This window comes from Mustelus asterias, chromosome 17 (genome assembly GCF_964213995.1).
Source record: "Mustelus asterias chromosome 17, sMusAst1.hap1.1, whole genome shotgun sequence".
Lineage (NCBI taxonomy): Eukaryota > Metazoa > Chordata > Chondrichthyes > Carcharhiniformes > Triakidae > Mustelus > Mustelus asterias.
In genome coordinates this window covers 71137997-71157332 of record NC_135817.1, presented here as the reverse complement: position 1 = coordinate 71157332, position 19336 = coordinate 71137997, and the positions used below count along the sequence as shown (strand labels likewise).

The following is a 19336-nucleotide window of genomic DNA, read 5'->3' as shown; positions in this document are numbered from 1 at the left end:
GACATAGATAAGCTGCAGAGCTGGGCTGAGAGGTGGCAAATGGAGTTTATTGCAGAAAAGTGTGAGGTGATTCACTTTGGAAGGAGTAACAGGATTACAGAGTACTGGGCTAATGGTAAGATACTTGGTAGTGTGGATGAACAGAGGGATCTGGGTGTCCATGTGCATAGATCCCTGAAAGTTGGCACCCAGGTTGATAGGGTTGTTAAGAAGGCGTACGGTGTGTTAGCTTTTATTGGTAGAGGGATTGAGTTTCGGAGCCAGGAGGTCATGCTGCAACTGTACAAAACTCTGGTGCGGCCGCATTTGGAGTATTGCGTACAGTTCTGGTCGCCGTATTATAGGAAAGATGTGGAAGTGTTGGAAAGGGTGCAGAGGAGATTTACCAGGATGTTGCCTGGTATGGTGGGAAAATTGTATGAGGAAAGGCTGAGGGGCTTGAGGTTGTTTTCGTTAAAGAGAAGAAGGTTAAGAGGTGACTTAATAGAGGCATACAAGATGATCAGAGGATTAGATAGGGTGGACAGTGAGAGCCTTTTTCCTCGGATGGTGAAGGCTAGCATGAGGGGACATAGCTTTAAATTGAGGGGTGAGAGATATAGGACAGATGTTAGAGGTAGGTTCTTTACTCAGAGAGTAGTAAGGGCGTGGAATGCCCTGCCTGCAGCAGTAGTGGACTCGTCAACATTAAGAGCATTCAAATGGTTATTGGATAAACATATGGATGATATTGGAATAGTGTAGATTAGAGGGGCTTTAGATTGGTTCCACTGGTCGGCGCAACATCGAGGGCCGAAGGGCCTGTACTGCGCTGTAATGTTCTATGTTCTATGAATGCTCCTATACATTTTAATTAGCAGTTGAATCCTTCTATTCATTCACTATCTAGTACCTCACAGCTGCAAGGTCTTCCAAAGCATCTCACTGATTAAGTTCAATACTTCATTGTTCCATTTGAATTTGGCCTGTCTGGTTCTGCTATTTCCCACTATCCTGTAGAGCAGTTGCTTTTGACCAAAGCTCACAAATACCTTTAAAACAACATTTCAAAGTTACAATACTTGTTAAAAATCCCATTATTATTGATTATATGTGTGGTTAAGTCAATACCTTCGTACGATATGTGTATGAGGCACATTGTGATACCGTTGGTATATATAAGACACATTATGGTTGCTATTTTAGACTAATTTACTTTGTTTTAAAAGCCTATTTATAAGCAAGGATTTCAGCATCCCCTGCTACATGGGGCACCGGTGTTGAGGATGATCGTGGAGGAAGTGTAGTTGCCTATCCTTACTGATTGCGGTCTGTGGGTTAGGAAATTCAGGATCCAGTCACAGAGGGAGGAGCCGAGTCCCAGACCACGGAGTTTGGAGATGAGTTTTGTAGGAATAATGGTGTTGAAGGCTGAGCTGTAGTCGATAAATAGGAGTCTGAAATTGGTGTCTTTGTTGTCTAGGTGTAGTGCAATTACTGGGCCACATTGCCCGTGACTGTCCCAGTAGATACATTGTGGAGGCTAGCAATAACAGTGAACCAAACTTGCCCCCACCTCCTGCACAGAAGCAGTTACCGAACAGTGTATACCATAGATTTGAAACTTCAAGAAGCCATTGTTAAGCACAATGTTCGCATTAAACATGAAGCTACTGAGCGAAAACAAGACTTTTAAACAAATTCAAATACACTTACGAAGCTATGGGAAGGGTTTACAGTTTGTTTCCCACAATATTGAGACAAGAAGTTTACCAAATCCAATTTGAACTTTTCAAAAAACAGTTGTCCCAGAGTTAAAGAAGAATTGGTAAGACATGTTTTACAGACTGTTCCTTTTAAATCTGGTTAAGCAACAAACATCAGAACTTAAGGAAAAACAAAAGAGAGATGAGAAAGGTTCTGTTCTTCTCCCACAATTAGGTCAGCATTTTCCCTGATATCGGCAAAGACCAAGGTCGGGCGGGAAAAGTGGCTCTGAAGCTGCTGACATCAATGACAGCTTTCTCCATTATTTGGTTTGGCACTTAGGAAAAAAGACTTGAAGTTTTAAAGTTTATTTATTAGCATTACAAGTAGGCTTACATTAACACAGCAGTGAAGTTACTGTGAAAATCCCCTAGTCGCCACATTCTGGCACCTGTTTGGGTACACTGAGGGAGAATTTGGCATGGCCAATGTACTTAACCAGCACATCTTTTGGACTGCAGGTGGAAACCGGAGCACCCGGAGGAAACCCACGCAGACACGGGGAGAACGTGCAAACTCCACACAGACAGTGACCCAAGCCAGGAATTGAATCCAGATCCCTGGTGCTGTGAGGCAGCAGTTCTAACCACAATGTCACCCAAGTCATGGATTCCACGACATATCATTGGTGGGCAGCCTCTGATTTACCCGATAATTATGTGTTTATGAGGTTCCTGATGTTCAATGACGGGCAATGCATCAATGAGGCGTGGTGGGGGGGACGTGAAATCGCTTCCTGGTTTGACTTCATCATGAAAGGCAACTTTGGCCATCTTACGATACTTTCCACTCCCATCACCAAACCTGCCCAATGTGAACGGGAGCAGAAATTCCTGGTCTTAAAAAACTCGCGTCTCTCTTTAACTCTTTTGGTTTTACAATCCTGATTGCGCTCAATAAAATAATCTTGGATGAGAAACATTTCATAAAACTCTAAAACCTTTTGAAACAATTGGAGGTTAATCTAAAATCTGGGCAAAGTTAAAGGATAGATAACCAAATAATTTGTTGAAGCAAAAATGGCCCTTTTGATCATGAAAGCTTAAAAAAAAGTAACGTGGCACTATTGCATGTACTTGAGAAGGTTCTACTCCACATCTTGGAGAAACAGACTCACAGCTGCTTCCATAAAAAAAACCACATAACTTTCATATTGCTAAATACATGTTTCTGACATTACTAAATTTTGAAATTGGGCAGATATTAATTAGGCCACAATGACTTTGGTTTTTGAGATTTTTTTTAAACAGGTTTTTTATGCAACGTTCCTGAACCAATAGCAGGAAGCCATCTGGCACCCTGAGACCTCAACATCTAACAAACGGCCTCCAACATAAACGACATTAAAAAGTTACCTCAAGCCAAAGTGATGACAGAGGGTGATTGGTGGAGGTGACCACACTGACCTCTTGGGTACCTGTTCTATATTCACTGGACAGAACTTAAGGAAACACAAAAGAGAGATGAGAAAGGTTCTGTTCTTCTCCCACAATTAGGCCAGCATTTTCCCTGATATCGGCAAAGACCAAGGTCGGGCGGGAAAAGTGGCTCTGAAGCTGCTGACATCAATGACAGCTTTCTCCATTATTTGGTTTGGCACTTAGGAAAAAAGACTTGAAGTTTTAAAGTTTATTTATTAGCATTACAAGTAGGCTTACATTAACACTCTTTCGAAAGAGTGATTGACATTGGATAAACTACCAGCCCCTAGAAATAAAGTATATTAATAGAGTACTGGGAGGCAGGGGGCAGTACTCATCGCGCAACTGATTTTTTCGGATGGCCAGGGAAGAGAGAGGGAGGCCATATAAATATTGTGGCTACAAGAGCTGATCAGAGGCTAGGAATTCTGCAGAGAATAAATCACCTCCTGCCTCCCCAAAGCCTATCCACCTTCTATAAGGTGGAAGTTCGGAGTATGGAGGAGCACCAATATCTTGGCAGGTAGATTTGCGAGAGTCACTCGGGAGAGTTTAAACTAGTATGTCAGTGGGGTGGGAACCAGAGCAGTAGGTCAGCAGGAGAAATAACAGAGGGAGAGCTACAGACTAAGGCCAATAAGATTAAGAGGAAGAGCAGGCAGGGAGTAGTTGTTGAACACAGCGGGACTGGTGGTCTGAATGCATTTGTTTCAACGCGAGGAGCATAACAGGTAAAACCGATGAACTTAGAGCTTGGATTAGCACTTGGAACTATGATGTTGTTGCTATTACAGAGACGTGGTTGAAAGATGGACAAGATTGGCAGCTAAACCTTCCAGAATTTAGATGCTTCAGGCAGGATAGAGGGGGTGTAAAAGGGGTGGGGGAGTTGCATTACTGGTTAAGGAGAATATCACAGCTGTACTGAGGGAGGACACCTCGGAGGGTGGCAATATGGATAGAGCTCAGGAACAGGAAGGGTGCAGTCACAATGTTGGAGGTTTATTACAGGCCTCCCAACAGCCAGCGGGAGATAGTGGAGCAGATATGCAGATAGATTTTGGAAAGGTGCAAAAACAACAGGGTTGTTGTGGTGGGTGATTTTAACTTTCCCTATATTGACTGGGACTCATTTACTGCTTGGATGGGGCAGAATTTGTAAAGAGCATCCAGGAGGGTTTCTTGAAACAGTATGTAAATAGCCCAACTTGGGAAGGAGCTATATTAGACCTGGTATTGGGGAAAGAGCCCGGCCAGGTGATCGAAGTTTCAGTAGGAGAGCATTTCGAGAACAGTGATCATAATTCCATAAGTTTTAAAGTGCTTGTGGAAAAGGACAAGAGTGGTCCTCAGGCAAAGGTGTTAAATTGGGGGAAGACTAACTACAACATTAGACAGGATCTGGAGAGTGTAGATTGGGGGAGGCTGTTTGAGGGTAAATCAACATCTGACATGTGGGAGTCTTTCAAATGTCAGTTGGTTGGAATTCAGGACCGGCATGTACCTGTGAGGATGAAAGATAAGTGTGGCAAATATTGAGAACCCTGGATAAAGAGGGATATTATGAGCCTTGTCAAAAAGAAAAAGGAAGCATTCATAAGTTCTAAAAGGCTTAGAACAGATGAAGCCCTTGAAGAATATAAAGAACATAGGAAAGAATTTAAGGAAGAGTTATGAGGGCTAGAAGGAGTCATGAAAGGTCCTTAGCAAACAGGATTAAGGAAAATCCTAAGGCATTTTAGAAGGATGTAAAGAGAAAGAGGGTAGCCAGGGAAAGGGTTGGTCCACTCAAGGATAGTGGAGAGAATCTATGCATGGACCAGAGGAAATGGGCAAGATACTAAATGAATACTTTGCCTCAGTATTCACCAAAGACAGGGACTTGATGGATGAGGAGCCGAGGGTAGGGTGTGTAGATATTCTGGGTCATGTTGATATCAAAAAGGTGGTGGTATTGGGTGTCTTCAAAAGCATTAAAGTAGATAAGTCCCCAGGGCCTGATGGAATCTACCCCAGAATTCTGAGGGAGGCAAGAGCAGACATTGCTGGGGCCTTGACAGAAATCTTTGTATCCTCATTGGCTACATGAGGACGGCCTAAACCGGGATATTGGATTTATGTCACATTATCAGTAACCCCCACAGCTTGTAGAATCTCACCAGCTGTTCTGTCTGGAGACAATACACATCTCTTTAACCTGTATTGAATGCTCCCTCCACCCACATTATCTGTACCTTTAAGACCTGGCTGGCTGTAGAGATTTGCATTCTAATTAGTATTCTGTAACTTGTTTTCTGTGTCTGTGCACTGTTGGAGAACAGATATCCACTCCATCTGACGAAGGAGCTGTGCTCCGAAAGCTTATGGTATTTGCTACCAAATAAACCTGTTGGACTTTAACCTGGTGTTGTGAGACTTCTTACTGTACAGGTGAAGTTCCAGAGGACTGGAGGATAGCCAATGTTGTCCCATTTTGTATGCGCATTTAGAAAGGAATAAACTCATTAACGATAGTCAGCATGGTTTTGTGAGAGGGAGGTCATGCCTCACTAACCTGGTGGAGTTTTTTGAAGAAGTGACTAGAATGGTTGACGAGGGAAGGGCCGTGGATGTCGTCTATATGGACTTTAGTAAAGCGTTTGACAAAGTCCTTCATGGTAGGTTGGTGCAAAAGGTTGGATCTCATGGGATAAAGGGAGAACTGGCTTGGTCACAGAAGACAGAGGGTGGTAGTGGAAGGGTCTTTTTCCGGCTGGATGCCTGTGACTAGTGGTGTTCCGCAGGGCTCTGTATTGGGACCTCTGCTGTTTGTGATTTATATAAACGATTTGGAAGAAGGTGTAACTGGGGTGATCAGTAAGTTTGCGGACGACACGAAAATGGCTGGACTTGCAGATAGTGAGGAACATTGTCAGAGGCTACAGAAGGATATAGATAGGCAGGAAATTTGGGCAAAGAAATGGCAGATGGAGTTCAATCCTGATAAATGCGAAGTGATGCATTTTGGTAGAACTAACGTAGGGGGGAGCTATACGATAAATGGCAGAAACATAAAGGGTGTAGATACGCAGAGGGACCTGGGTGTGCAAGTCCACAGATCCTTGAAGGTGACGGCACAGGTGGAGAAGGTAGTGAAGAAGGTATATGGCATGCTCGCCTTTATAGGATGGGGCACAGAGTATAAAAGTTGGGGTCTGATGTTGCACATGTATAGAACGTTGGTTCGGCCGCATTTGGAATATTGCGCCCAGTTCTGGTTGCCACACTACCAGAAGGACGTGGAGGCTTTGGAGAGAGTGCAGAGGAGGTTTACCAGGATGCTGCCTGGTATGGAAGGGCTTAGTTATGAGGAGAGATTGGGTAAACTGGGGTTGTTCTCTCTGGAAAGATGGAGGATGAGGGGTGACCTAATAGAGGTGTATAAAATTATGAAAGACATAGATAGGGTGAACGGTGGGAAGCTTTTTCCCAGGTCGGTGGTGACGTTCACGAGGGGTCATTGGGTAGGGAAATTATTGGAAAAGATTCTTAGGGACAGGATTTACTCACATTTGGAAACAAATGGACTTATTAGTGATAGACAGCATGGTTTTGTGAAGGGGAGCTCGTGCCTCACTACTTCATCAGGTTTTTCGAGGACGTGACGAAGATGATAGATGAGGGAAAAACAGTGGATATTGTATACATGGACTTCACTAAAGCCTTTGACAAGGTACATCACGGTAGACTGGTACAAAAGGTGAAGTCACACTGGATCAGAAGAGAGCTGGCAAGATGGATACAGAACTGGCTTGGCCATAGAAGACAGAGTGCAGCAGTAGAGGGGTGCTTTTCTGAATGGAAGGCTGTGACTAGTAGTGTTCCACAGGGATCAGTTCTGGGACCTTTGTTGTTCGTAGTATATATAAGTGATTTGGAGGAAAATGTAGCTGGTCTGATTAGTAAGTTCGTAGACGACACAAAAATTGGTAGAGTTTCAGATAGTGAAGAGGATTGTCAGAGGATACAGCAAGATATAGACCGGTTGGAGACTTGGGTGGAGAAATGGCAGATAGAGTTTAATCAAGTGTGAGATAATGCATTTTGGAAGGTCCACCGCATGTAAGAATTATACAGTAAATGGTAGAATCCTTTGGGGTATTGACAGGCAGGGAGATTTGTGCGTACATGTCCACTGATCACTGAAAGTGGCAACGCAAGTGGATACGGTAGTCAAGAAAGCATACAGCCTGTTTACCGTCATCGGTCGGGGCACTGAATATGAAAATTGGCAGGTCATGCTGCAGCTGTACAGAACCTTAGTTAGGCCTCATTTAGAATATTGTGTACACTTCTGGTCGCTACACTGCCAGAAGGATGTGGATACTTTGGAGAGGGTACAGAAGAGGTTTACCAGGATGTTCCTGATTTGGAGGGTATTAGCTATGAGGAGAGGTTGGATAAACTCGGTTTGTTCTCACTGGAACGACGGAAGTTGAGGGGTGACCTGATAGAGGTTTACAAGATTATGAGTGGCATGGAAAAGAGTGGATAGTCAGATGCTCTTTCCTAGAGTAGAAAAGTCAAGTACAAGGGGACATAGGTTTAAGGTGAGTGGGGGAAAGTTTAGAGATGTGCAAGGCAGGTTTGTTTTTTAAAACAAAGAGGGCGGTGAATGTCTGGAACGCACTGCCTGGGGAGGTGGTGGGAGCAGGTATGATAGCGGCATTTAAGGGACAACTAGACAAATATGTGGATAGGATGGGAATAGAAGGATACGGACTCCGTAAGTGCATACAGTTTTAGTTTAAGTAGACATCATGATTGGCGCACGCTTGGAGGGCCGAAGGGCCTGTTGCTATGCTGTACTTTTCTTTGTTCTTATGTTGGAATACTCTCCATTTGCCTCAGCAAGTGCAGCTCCAGCAACATTCAGGATAAAGAGCCTACTTGATTGGCACCACATACACCATCTTGAACATCCACTCCTTCAACAGCACCTTCCAAACCTGCAAACTCTACCACCTAGAAGGGTAGCAGATGCATGGGAACACCATCACTGCACATTCGTCTCTAAGTCACTCATCATCCTGATTGGAAATATATTGCCTTTCCTTCACTGTCGCTGGCTCAAAATCTTGAAACTCCCTTTCCAGCAGTACTGTGAATGTATCTACCACCACATGGACTGCAGCAGTTCAAGGAGGCAGCTCACCACCACCTTCTCAAAGGCACTTAGGGAAGGGCAATAAAAATGATGGCTTAGCCAGCAATGCCGACATCTCATGAAATAGTTTAAAAAGTTCAGAAGACCAGGAGAAAGTTTCTTGATACAGCATCTAGGGAGCAGATTGCTGCTATCACCAGTTATGATTAACACCACACTGTGCCAACCATCCATTCATCCTCTGGGATCAGTGAACTACTCCCAACTGTCATGGGCCGTTTACCTTTCCTGTCTATGGGTGCAATCTTACAACCTTGTCTCGTCCATCATTCGGTGAGAGGAGGTGGTAAGATTGCATGCAAAGTTATATTTCAGAAATGTGCCTGTTTCGACGCCGGATCCCAGCTCACCAGCCACCTCCTCCAGGTGTGAAGAGCTTTGCAACCAAAATGGGCATGACATCGATTTGCATGCAATTCAATGTCATTTGTGAGTGTGGCACGCAATTGCCGCCCCACCCTCACTTACATTCACAGCCTCGTTGGTCAGAGGTCACACTGGTGAGAATTACAGCTGCACTATATAAATGAGTTTCAGGTGCACCAGCGATGAAGGCGAGTACTACTGAGCACCAATCTCTGGGGTGGGGTGGGTGTGCAGAGCTTGCCTGATGCAGTGGTTTGAGGAGACTCATGCCAGTCTGGGGTACCAACATGTTGCATTCATTGCCCCTGCCCAATGAACAACCCCCAAGGGGTTGCATACGGAGGTTGATCCCCCACAACCCCACTGACATCACCACAGTTACCCTGCCATCTTTCTGCTGGACACACCCTGTGGCTGACATCCCGTCCCAGAACCCAGTAACAGAAACAAGTAGCAGCAAAGTTAGCTGCTGCTCCAATCAAGGAAGCTCTGCTGGTAATAACACAGCTCCTCACATTGCATGGACTCTGCAGGGCTGCCCTCAATGGGAACCCGTCTTGCCCTAGTCACAGGGTGCTTCTTGACTGTCTGTCTGAACTGCAATCCATTCTTGGAAGCCACTGCACCAGAGGTCCGAGTAGCTGCACCCATGCCCATGCTTCAAGGGTTCCCAATCGGGAACCTGCACAGCCGCCTGCATGCTCTCCATGGCGAGGGTGCAATGACAGTTGCCAACCCGTTGAGTAGCATAGCACTGGAATGGGAGGGAGTGCGGGTCCCAGGATGGATAACGTCACAGACCATCTCCCTCTCTCTTGCACCCCTCCCCGCCGCCACCCACAGCAAAGATGGGATTCAGCATGGAGCATTTAGACCTGGCAGTCATTCTTGAGGCTTCTGCTGCAGAAGGGGAGGGAGGTGCCCGCGTAATGCAAGGCCAGCCCGAGTAACAGGAGAACAGGGGGGTGGAGATTTTGGGCAGGAGGTGGGCATCCATAGGCCCGGGGGAGAAGGGCACAGAGGAGACGGAGACCCAGGCAGTTCAGGATACTTCAATGAGCAGATGGACTCCATGTGTTGCCACAGGCTCCGGCTCAACAAGGAGCTAGTGTGTGGCACCTGTGGCAGGTTCCCAAGGACTTGGCACCTCAAGGGACAGGGGGACACCCGATCCTGGTGAAGGTTACCGCGGCCCTCTACGCAACCAGGTGTTTTCAGGCCACCAGTGGAGACCTCTGTGGGATCACCCAATCCTCAGTTCACCCAGGCAGGCCAGTAACAGCAATTTCAGTGTAGGCCAGGCCCAGCAGGAAGCCCAGGCTGCCGGGATGGCTCGTGGGCGTCAAGGGCCACTCGCTAAGGGTTTGGCTGATGATGCAAGTGCGGAGGCCTGAGACCGATGGTGAGACCCATTATAATGAGCCCCTCGGTTCATCATTGAGCATCAGGCTCCTGAAGATCCGGTTCCACTACGTGGACCGCTCTGGCGAGGCCCTCCAGTACAGCCCCCGAGGAGCTCCCATATCACTGAGGTCTGCTATGCGCTGCACAACCTGGTGCAGCAGCAGGAGATGGAAGACATGCGGCGGCAACGGTATGGCAGGGCAGTGAGGGATGTCCACATCGCCACAAGGTTCAATGACTAGGGAGTGTGCCATCCACCACCTCCTATCCCCAGCCCCTGGAGCCTACAACCCAGTCCCCCACCCCAACTCTTGTCTCCACCCGCCTGCCATGGGTCCCATTTGACATCACACGAGGACAATGGGCCTCGGTTGGCCGGGTTAGTGAGTTACTGCTCCAGGCAGGAGGGTGATGACGACTTGCTATGCGGCACACTGATGCAGCCCCAGTGCTACACAAGGGTGGTGGTGTGTGTGTGTCCTGGAGGCCCAAGTCCAGTTTTTTCCTGCTCCTTCCTGTTATGGGCCATCTTCTCCTGTTGGGACTGAAGCAGGATGGGGGGGGTAAAAGTTTGAAACCTGATGGCAGGAAGGGGTGGGGGCAATCAGGTGGCATATGTCGGGACAGTGCTTTGGCAGACAAGGGTTGCGATGGGCGTTGGGGGTCGGTGCTAGGGCACCGGATGCTGGAAGGCTGTGAGTTGTCAGGGGGTGGATTGACATTGCAGGCGTGACAGACGGGACTGATGACAGAACAGGATGGACACTACCCTTGATGCCTGAACGAGGTCATTTAGTTTCTTCCTGTACTGGAGGCCGCTCCTATGTGCCATTGCACAGGCACTGACTGCCGCTGCCGCCGCCTCCCAGGCCTCTTTGGCAGCACGATCCTTGGCTTGTCGCCCGTCCGGGGCAGGGGTGAAATGAAAATATTCCTCCTCTCTTCCAACGTGTCTGGCAGATGACCCAGCTCTCCCTCAGTGAATCTTGGGGCTGTTTGTCTAGGAGCCTGGTGTGACTGCCTGTGTGTCCATCATTAATGCTTAGACGTAGCCCTCCGTTGTTGACGGCATACAGCTGCAGCCACTTTGAGAAAGTCACACGCCCAGAGGGTCCATTCTAGCAAGAATCGCAGCGAGGTTCCTTAAATTCCATAAGATTGTGACTCACCGCTCATCGAAAAAAACAATGCCATTCACTCCCATTTTCTCACTCATTCAGCACTTGGACTTTTTTTCGTAAGATCATGCCCTATGTATCTAAAACATCATATCTAAACTATTGCTTCTTAATAAACTTGAGAAAATCACTTAACATTACATACAAATACTTGACTGCCTATATTAAATATCTGTGGCTCCTGGACCCAAAATTTTAGAGACACAACAATGTTATCAGAGTTATAGAGTCAAAGATTTTAACAGCACAGAAAGAGGCCCTTGGGTCCATCGTGTCTGTACCAGCCATTAAATATCGATCTATTCTAATCCCATATTCTAGCACCTGATCTATAGCCTTGAATGAAAGAGAGAGAAAACATTGATGGGACACCACCAGCATCAAATCCAGATCTATGTGCATTGGGGAAAACTGTTGACAAAATTCCACTCTTGTAAAAGAATTGTAAGCAAAATAATATAGGACAAAACAGCCAGGTAACAATTAAATCCATTCCAGCCAGGCCCAGGAACTATTGCAAACATCACTCGGTGTTGGGGCAGCACAGTGGTTAGCACTGCTGCCTCACAGCGCCAGAGACTTGAGTTCAATGCCGCCCTCGGGTCACTGTCTGTGTGGAGTTTGCATGTTCTCCCCCTGTCTGCGTGCGTTTCCTCCGGGTGCTCTGGTTTCCTCCCACAGTCCAAAGATGTGCAGGTTAGGTAGATTGGCCATGGTAAATTGCCCCATAGTGTCAGTGGGAATAGCAGGGTAAATACTTGGGGTTAAGGGATAGGGCCTGGGTGGGATTGTGGTTGGTGCAGATTCGTTGGGCTGAATGGCCTCCTTCCGCACTGTAGGGATTCAATGATTCACTCCAAGGCTATCCTGCTGCCATCAGACTTTTGAATGGACCTATCTCATATTAAGTTGATCTTTCTCCACACCCTAGCTATGACTGTAACACTACATTCTGCACACTCTCCTTTTGTTCTCCCCTATATACTCCATGAACTGTATGCTCTGTATAGCGCACAAGAAACAATACTTTTCACTGTATATCAATACATGTGACAATAGTAAATCAAATCAAATTCCACAATCAACTCTGGAAAGAACAAGATACATGAAAACACAAGCTTTGACAAAGCCTCATCTGGACTCGAAACGTCAGCTCTTTTCTCTCCTTACAGATGCTGCCAGGCCTGCTGGAATTTTCCAGCATTTACTCTTTCAGTTTCAGTTTCCAGCATCTGCAGTAATGTTTTATTAAAAGATATGAAAGGTTGAATGTTATGGAGTGGGCAGAAAAGGCAGTCTTGGGCTGGTTGATTGCCTTTTATAAAGATTGCCCTGTAGCCCTGAAGCCGAGGGTGGGACTTCTGGCCCTCAGGGAAATCCACCGCCGCCCCCCCCCCCCCGAGATGCAGCCAATTTGATTGGCGGACTGCTGAGTAGTCCCAGCAGCACCAGAACTCAGTAGAGGCCATTACTGGCTCGACAACAAGTGAGGAGGAGACAGAACATGTCGGGTTAAAAGGGAAGTCTGATCAGGGACCCGAGGGCGGGAGCAATCGGAGATCCTGGGGCGATCGGGTTTTGGAGGCCAGGGGAGAGGTACAAAGCCCCAAGAAGGTGAACAAAAAACAAGTTCAGACCAATATTCTTATTTCCCAGTTTTTAAACTGGTGTTCCATTTTAAAGTAAAGGCAAATTCTGATCAGTATTTTTATTTTCCATTTTTTCCTTCAGGAGGGGAGGGGTACCATTTGGGGGAGGGAGTGTAACCCCAATGGGCACAGGGCAGCCCCCCCAAAAGGAAATACCCCCACCCACACCAGCCCAAAATGGCAAAGGAGCAGGCTGGGGTCTCTTTTGCCCACCCTTCCCCAGCCACGGGTGGAGGTAGAGAGGCCTGAAGAGGCCGGGACAGGGGTCCCCCATAATTCTCAGTCTGATGTTTAGCTGCCCACCTATCATGGGAGGGGGGGGGCAGCACAGCAGTGGGAGTCGGGGGTTGGTGGATAGGCACTGGGCCCCAGTTCAGCACTAAGTGCGGATGCCGGAACCTGAAACAAAAACAGGAAATGCTGGAAAATCTCAGCAGGTCTGGCAGCATCTGTGGAGAGAGAATAAAGCCAATGTCGAAACATATGCCGAAAGTTGACCACCCCACCCACCACCAGAGCAGGCAAAGGGCGGACAACAGAAATGGCCGGTGACCTCAGGGGGGAATTTCCAGTCTCGCTCGAGCGAGGCTGTTAGTTTTCACCCACTGGCTCTATCCTCTCTCTGCAGATGCTGCCAGGCTGGCTGGGATTTGCCAGCATCTTCTGTTTTTTGTGGCCCTAGTTCAACGTTAGTGACCCCTCCCTGTGAATAAGGCAGTAAAATGCAATCATATATTACAACGCGAAAGCGATCATATATTCATGAGAAGTTATGTGTTTTTGATTTCTAGAATTGTCGCTTCTTCTTTTATCCCTTCTTTAAAGGTGCTGATGATCAATGGACATCACAGGGGAGCTGTGCCTTGAGACGGGCCTGGAGTTGTTATGGTGAAGGACAGCAGGCCTCAGCAGAGGGTTCAAAACCCCGGGCCTTGGGAGGAGGGTGGCACGGTGATTAACACTGCTGCCTCAGCGCCAGGGACATGGATTCCATTCCCAGCTTGGGTCACTGTCTGTGCGGAATCTGCACGTTCTCCCTGTGTCTGCGTGGGTTTCCTCCGGGTGCTCGGGTTTCCTCCCACAGTCCGAAAGACGTGCTGGTTAGGGTGCATTAACCCGAACAGGCACCGGACTGTGGCGACGAGAGGAATCTCACAATAACTTAATTGCATTGTTAATGTAGGCTGACTAGTGACTAATAAATAAACTTCTACTTTACTTTAGGGGTTAAACCCCGGGGCCTGGACAGCATGGGGTGGGGTGGGGCCTGGACAGCATGGGGTGGGGTGGGGCCTGGGCAGGATGGGGGTTGGGGGGGGGTGTAAACCTGGGGGCCGGGGAGGGGGTTGTAAACCCGGGGGGAGGACGGGGGGGTGTAAACCCAGGTCGGGGGGGGGCGGGTGGAGTGTAAACCGGGGGGGTGTAAACCCGGGGGGGGGGGGGGGGTGTAAACCCGGGGAGGGGGGGGGGGGGGGTGTAAACCCGGGGAGGGGGGGGGGTGTAAACCCGGGGAGGGGGGGGGGGGGTGTAAACCCGGGGAGGGGGGGGGGGGGGGTGTAAACCCGGGGAGGGGGGGGGGGGGTGTAAACCCGGGGAGGGGGGGGGGGGGGGTGTAAACCCGGGGAGGGGGGGGGGGGGGGGTGTAAACCCGGGGAGGGGGGGGGGGGGTGTAAACCCGGGGAGGGGGGGGGGGTGTAAACCCGGGGAGGGGGGGGGGGGGTGTAAACCCGGGGAGTGGGGGGTGTAAACCCGGGGGGGGGGGGGGGGGGGGGTGTAAACCCGGGGGGGGGGGGGGTGTAAACCCGGGAGGGGGGGGGAGGGGTGTAAACCCGGGAGGGGGGGGAGGGGGAGGGGAGGGGTGTAAACCCGGGGGGGGGGGGGGGGGGGGGGGGGGGGGAGGGGTGGAAACCCGGGGGGGGGGGGTGGAAACCCGGGGGGGGGGGGGTGGAAACCCGGGGAGGGGGGGGGGGGGGAGGGTGGAAACCCGGGGAGGGGGGGGGGGGGGGGGGGGGGGAGGGTGGAAACGCGGGGGGGGGGGGGGAGGGCGGAAACCCGGGGAGGGGGGGGTGTAAACCCGGGGAGGGGGGGGTGTAAACCCGGGGAGGGGGGGGGGTGTAAACCCGGGGAGGGGGGGGGGGTGTAAACCCGGGGAGGGGGGGGGGGTGTAAACCCGGGGAGGGGGGGGGGTGTAAACCCGGGGAGGGGGGGGGGGGTGTAAACCCGGGGAGGGGGGGGGGTGTAAACCCGGGGAGGGGGGGGGGGTGTAAACCCGGGGAGGGGGGGGGTGTAAACCCGGGGAGGGGGGGGGGTGTAAACCCGGGGAGGGGGGGGGGTGTAAACCCGGGGAGGGGGGGGGGGGTGTAAACCCGGGGAGGGGGGGGGGGGGTGTAAACCCGGGGGGGGGGGGGGGGGTGTAAACCCGGGGAGGGGGGGGGGGGGTGTAAACCCGGGGAGGGGGGGGGGGGGTGTAAACCCGGGGAGGGGGGGGGGGGTGTAAACCCGGGGAGGGGGGGGGGGTGTAAACCCGGGGAGGGGGGGGGGGGTGTAAACCCGGGGAGGGGGGGGGGGTGTAAACCCGGGGAGGGGGGGGGGGTGTAAACCCGGGGAGGGGGGGGGGTGTAAACCCGGGGAGGGGGGGGGGTGTAAACCCGGGGAGGGGGGGGGGGTGTAAACCCGGGGAGGGGGGGGGGGTGTAAACCCGGGGAGGGGGGGGGGGTGTAAACCCGGGGAGGGGGGGGGGTGTAAAACCCGGGGAGGGGGGGGGGGTGTAAAACCCGGGGAGGGGGGGGGTGTAAACCCCGGGGGGGGGGGTGTAAACCCGGGGGGGGGGGTGTAAACCCGGGGGGGGGGGGGTGTAAACCCGGGGGGGGGGGGGTGTAAACCCGGGGGGGGGGGGGTGTAAACCCGGGGGGGGGGGGGGTGTAAACCCGGGGGGGGGGGGTGTAAACCCGGGGGGGGGGGTGTAAACCCGGGGGGGGGGGGGGGGTGTAAACCTCGGCTTGGGGGGACGGGGTGGTAAATCCTGGGCTTCGGGAGAGGGTTTGAGCCTCGGAAGGGGTGTTGGCGGCCTGTCCGGCCGCATAGCCCGGGGGGGGGGGGGGGGGGGGCGGGGGGCGGGGCACAGAATGGCCCCGGGTTTATTCTCACCCTATCAAGGAGTCAGGATGCGCTCCAGCACCATTTGTGCTGCCTATATTCCCGGATCTTGGTTTCTGTTGGCTCGGTGCCGCCATTTTCCGGACGCCTTGAGGACCAGAAAAAAATACAGTGGAGAGGAGCATGTGTCCACCGGGTTATTCCCCCTGTGACTGAGACCTGAAGCTTACCTTTCCCAGCCATAAGTCTCTGTGTGAAGTGAGGTCTCCTCGGCACTTTATTCCGAGCAGCAGCAGATCCTGGTGACGGATTGTGGGTTCGGTACTTCCTGTGACTGCACAACAGGCGGGGCAGCAACCGCTGAAAACTATTCAAAACTCGTCTCAACAACACCAACCAAAACCTGATTCAGTTCCTGCCCCTTCCCACCAAAAACTCAATCACTGCTCCCAGGATGATTTAATTCGAAACAAGGGACATACTGCAGATGCTGGCAATCATAAAGAAACAAAAAATGGTGGGGGTGATATTCAACTAGGGGAATTTCACAATGACTTCATTGCAGTGTTATTGCAAGCCTCACTTGTGACTAAATTTAACTTTAACTTTGGAGTGACTAATAAATAAACTTTCACTTTCTTGAGCTAATGATTAGAGTAAAGCTAATACTGCAGATCTGGAACCTGGAACAAGAGAAGGCCGAACAAAACCCAACATCCTCCTAAAGTTCCTGTGACTCACCTTTTTAGGGGTTTTACTCCCTTTTAGAGTCCTGTGACTCACTCACCTTCAGGGGTTTCACTTCCTGTTAGAGAGTCCTGTGACTCGTCTTCAGAGATATAACTTTCAAAGTTGATTTTATTCGTCACAAATAGGCTTCCATTAAAGTTTAAACTTTTTATTTATTCGTCACAAGTAAGGCTTGTAATGAAATTACTGTGAAATTCCCCTTGTAGCCATACTCCAGAACCTGTTCGGGTTAATGCACCTAACCAGCACATCTTTCAGATTGTGGAAGGAAACCAGAGCACCTGGAGGGAATCCACGCAGACAGGGGGAGAATGTGCAAACTCCACACAGTCACCCAAGCCAGGAATTGAACCCAGGTCTCTAGCACTGTGAGGCAGCAGTGCTAACCATTGTGCCACAACATTACAATGAAGCCACTGTGAAAATCCCCTAGTCACCACATTCCAGCACCTGTTCAGGTACACTGAAGGACAATCTGGCATAGCCAATGCATCTAACCAGCACAGTAACTTCATTGCAGTGTTAATGTAAGCCTTACTTCTCTCATCTACCTTCTTACTTAACTTTAACTTTGAAGTGACTAATAAATAAATAAACTTTAGCTCTCTTGAGTTAATGATTTGTGTAAAGCCAATACTGCAGATCTGGAACCTGAAACAAAAACAAGACTCGGACTGTGGGAGGAAACCCACACAGACACGGGGACAAGATACAGACTCTGCACAGACAGTAACCCAAGCTGGAAATCGAACCCTGGTGCTGTGAGGCTGATACTGCCAACTGAAATCTCTCACTTGCGCACCTCCACATGTCCCCCAATGTGGAAATTCTAATTTCAATTTTATGTATTAAAGGATATGTAGGGCACATTAATTAGGTCACATTTGTGGCTATGATCTCACTGAATGGAGCTAAATGGTGACTTCTACATCTCCCCCACCAACCCCCCCAACACCCCCCCCCCCATCAAATATCTGTAACCCATCCAAAAAAAACCTCACAGAACTAACTGCACCTCTGATTGAATCCACTCATTCAATGTGATTTCCAGTTTCCTGACATCACTCCGTGGCCCCAACTGAACCTCTTAGTACAGTTGATAACCCACAATGAATGAGTCTGACTAAAATCCAGAACAAAATTACAGCACAATACTGACTGACCATTATCCTGAAGGGAATGCATTTGTGTGACCTCATTAGCTGCTGCAATTTTCAGTAATCCAAAATCCCAGTGTTCCTGTGAAGGAGGAACCTGATTCAAATTCATGTAGACAGACAGCTCGAGAAGGAGCTCCCAGACATGTACCTTTATCCTGGGCTATCTGTTGCCCTTGAGAGAGTGTAGAAAAGATTCACCAGAATGGTTCCAGGGATGATGAGCTTCAGTTATGTAAATCGTTTGTGGAGAATCACAGAATCCCTACAGTGCAGAAGGAGGCCATTCAGCCTATCAAGCCTGCACCCACAGCGATCCCATCCAGGCCCTATCCCCGTTACCTCATGTATTTATACTGCTAATCCCTCCAACACTTCAGGAAGCATAAAGGAGAACATGCCCCTGCCTACATCAATGGGGACGAAGTAGAAAGTAGCTTCAAGTTTTTAGGTGTCCAGATCACCAACAACCTGTCCTGGTCCCTCCATGCTGATGCTATAGTTAAGAAAGTTCACCAACTCCTCTACTTTCTCGGAAGACTAAGGAAATTTGACATGTCAGCTACGACTCTCACCAACTTTTACAGATGCACCATAGAAAGCATTCTTTCTGGTTGTATCACAGCTTGGTATGGTCCTGCTCTGCCAAGACCGCAAGAAACTGCGAAAGGTCGTGAATGTAGCCCGATCCATCACGCAAACCAGCCTCCCATCCATTGACTCTGTCTACACTTCCCGCTGCCTCGGCAAAGCAGCCAGCATAATTAAGGACCCCACACACCCCGGACATTCTCTCATCCACCTTCTTCCTTCGGGAAAAAGATACAAAAGTCTGAGGTCACGTACCAACCAACTCAGGAATAGCTTCTTCCCTGCTGCTGTCAGACCTTTGAATGGACTTACCTTGCATTAAGTTAATCTTTCTCTACACCCTAGCAATGACTGTAACACTACATTCTGCACTCTCTTGTTTCCTTCTCTATGAATGGTATGTTTTCTCTGTACAGCGCGCAAGAAACAATACTTTTCACTGTATGCTAATACATGTGACAATAATAAATCAAATCAAATCACTAATGGTCCTGCGACTGTATTCCTTGGAGAAAAGGTTGGGTGTAGATTTGATAGAGGTATGCAAAATCATGAGGGGTCTGGACAGAATTGAAACTGTTCCCATTGGTGGAAGGATCGAGGGGACAAATTTAAGTTAATTGACAAAAGAAGCAGTAGTGACATAAAGAAAAAGTTTCATATTGTTTAGGAACTGGAACGCAATGCCTGACAGTGTGGGGCAAGTGGGCACAGTTGAACCATTCAAGAGGGAATTGGGTGATTATCTGAAAGGGATTAAGTGAAGTGACAC

The 19336-nt window shown here is 49.5% G+C and overlaps 1 protein-coding gene across 1 annotated transcript in view; it reads right to left on the bottom strand.

Moving 5' to 3' along the window:
• LOC144506603 (E3 ubiquitin-protein ligase DZIP3-like) overlaps positions 1–16805 on the bottom strand; it is a 143337-nt gene extending 126532 nt beyond the window's left edge. The window contains exon 1 of the mRNA XM_078232952.1: positions 16297–16805. Within this exon, the coding sequence (XP_078089078.1) occupies positions 16297–16309 (13 nt within the window). The 5' untranslated portion in view covers positions 16310–16805. The remainder of the gene's footprint in view (positions 1–16296) is intronic.
• Between the last annotated feature and the right edge of the window lie 2531 nt (positions 16806–19336).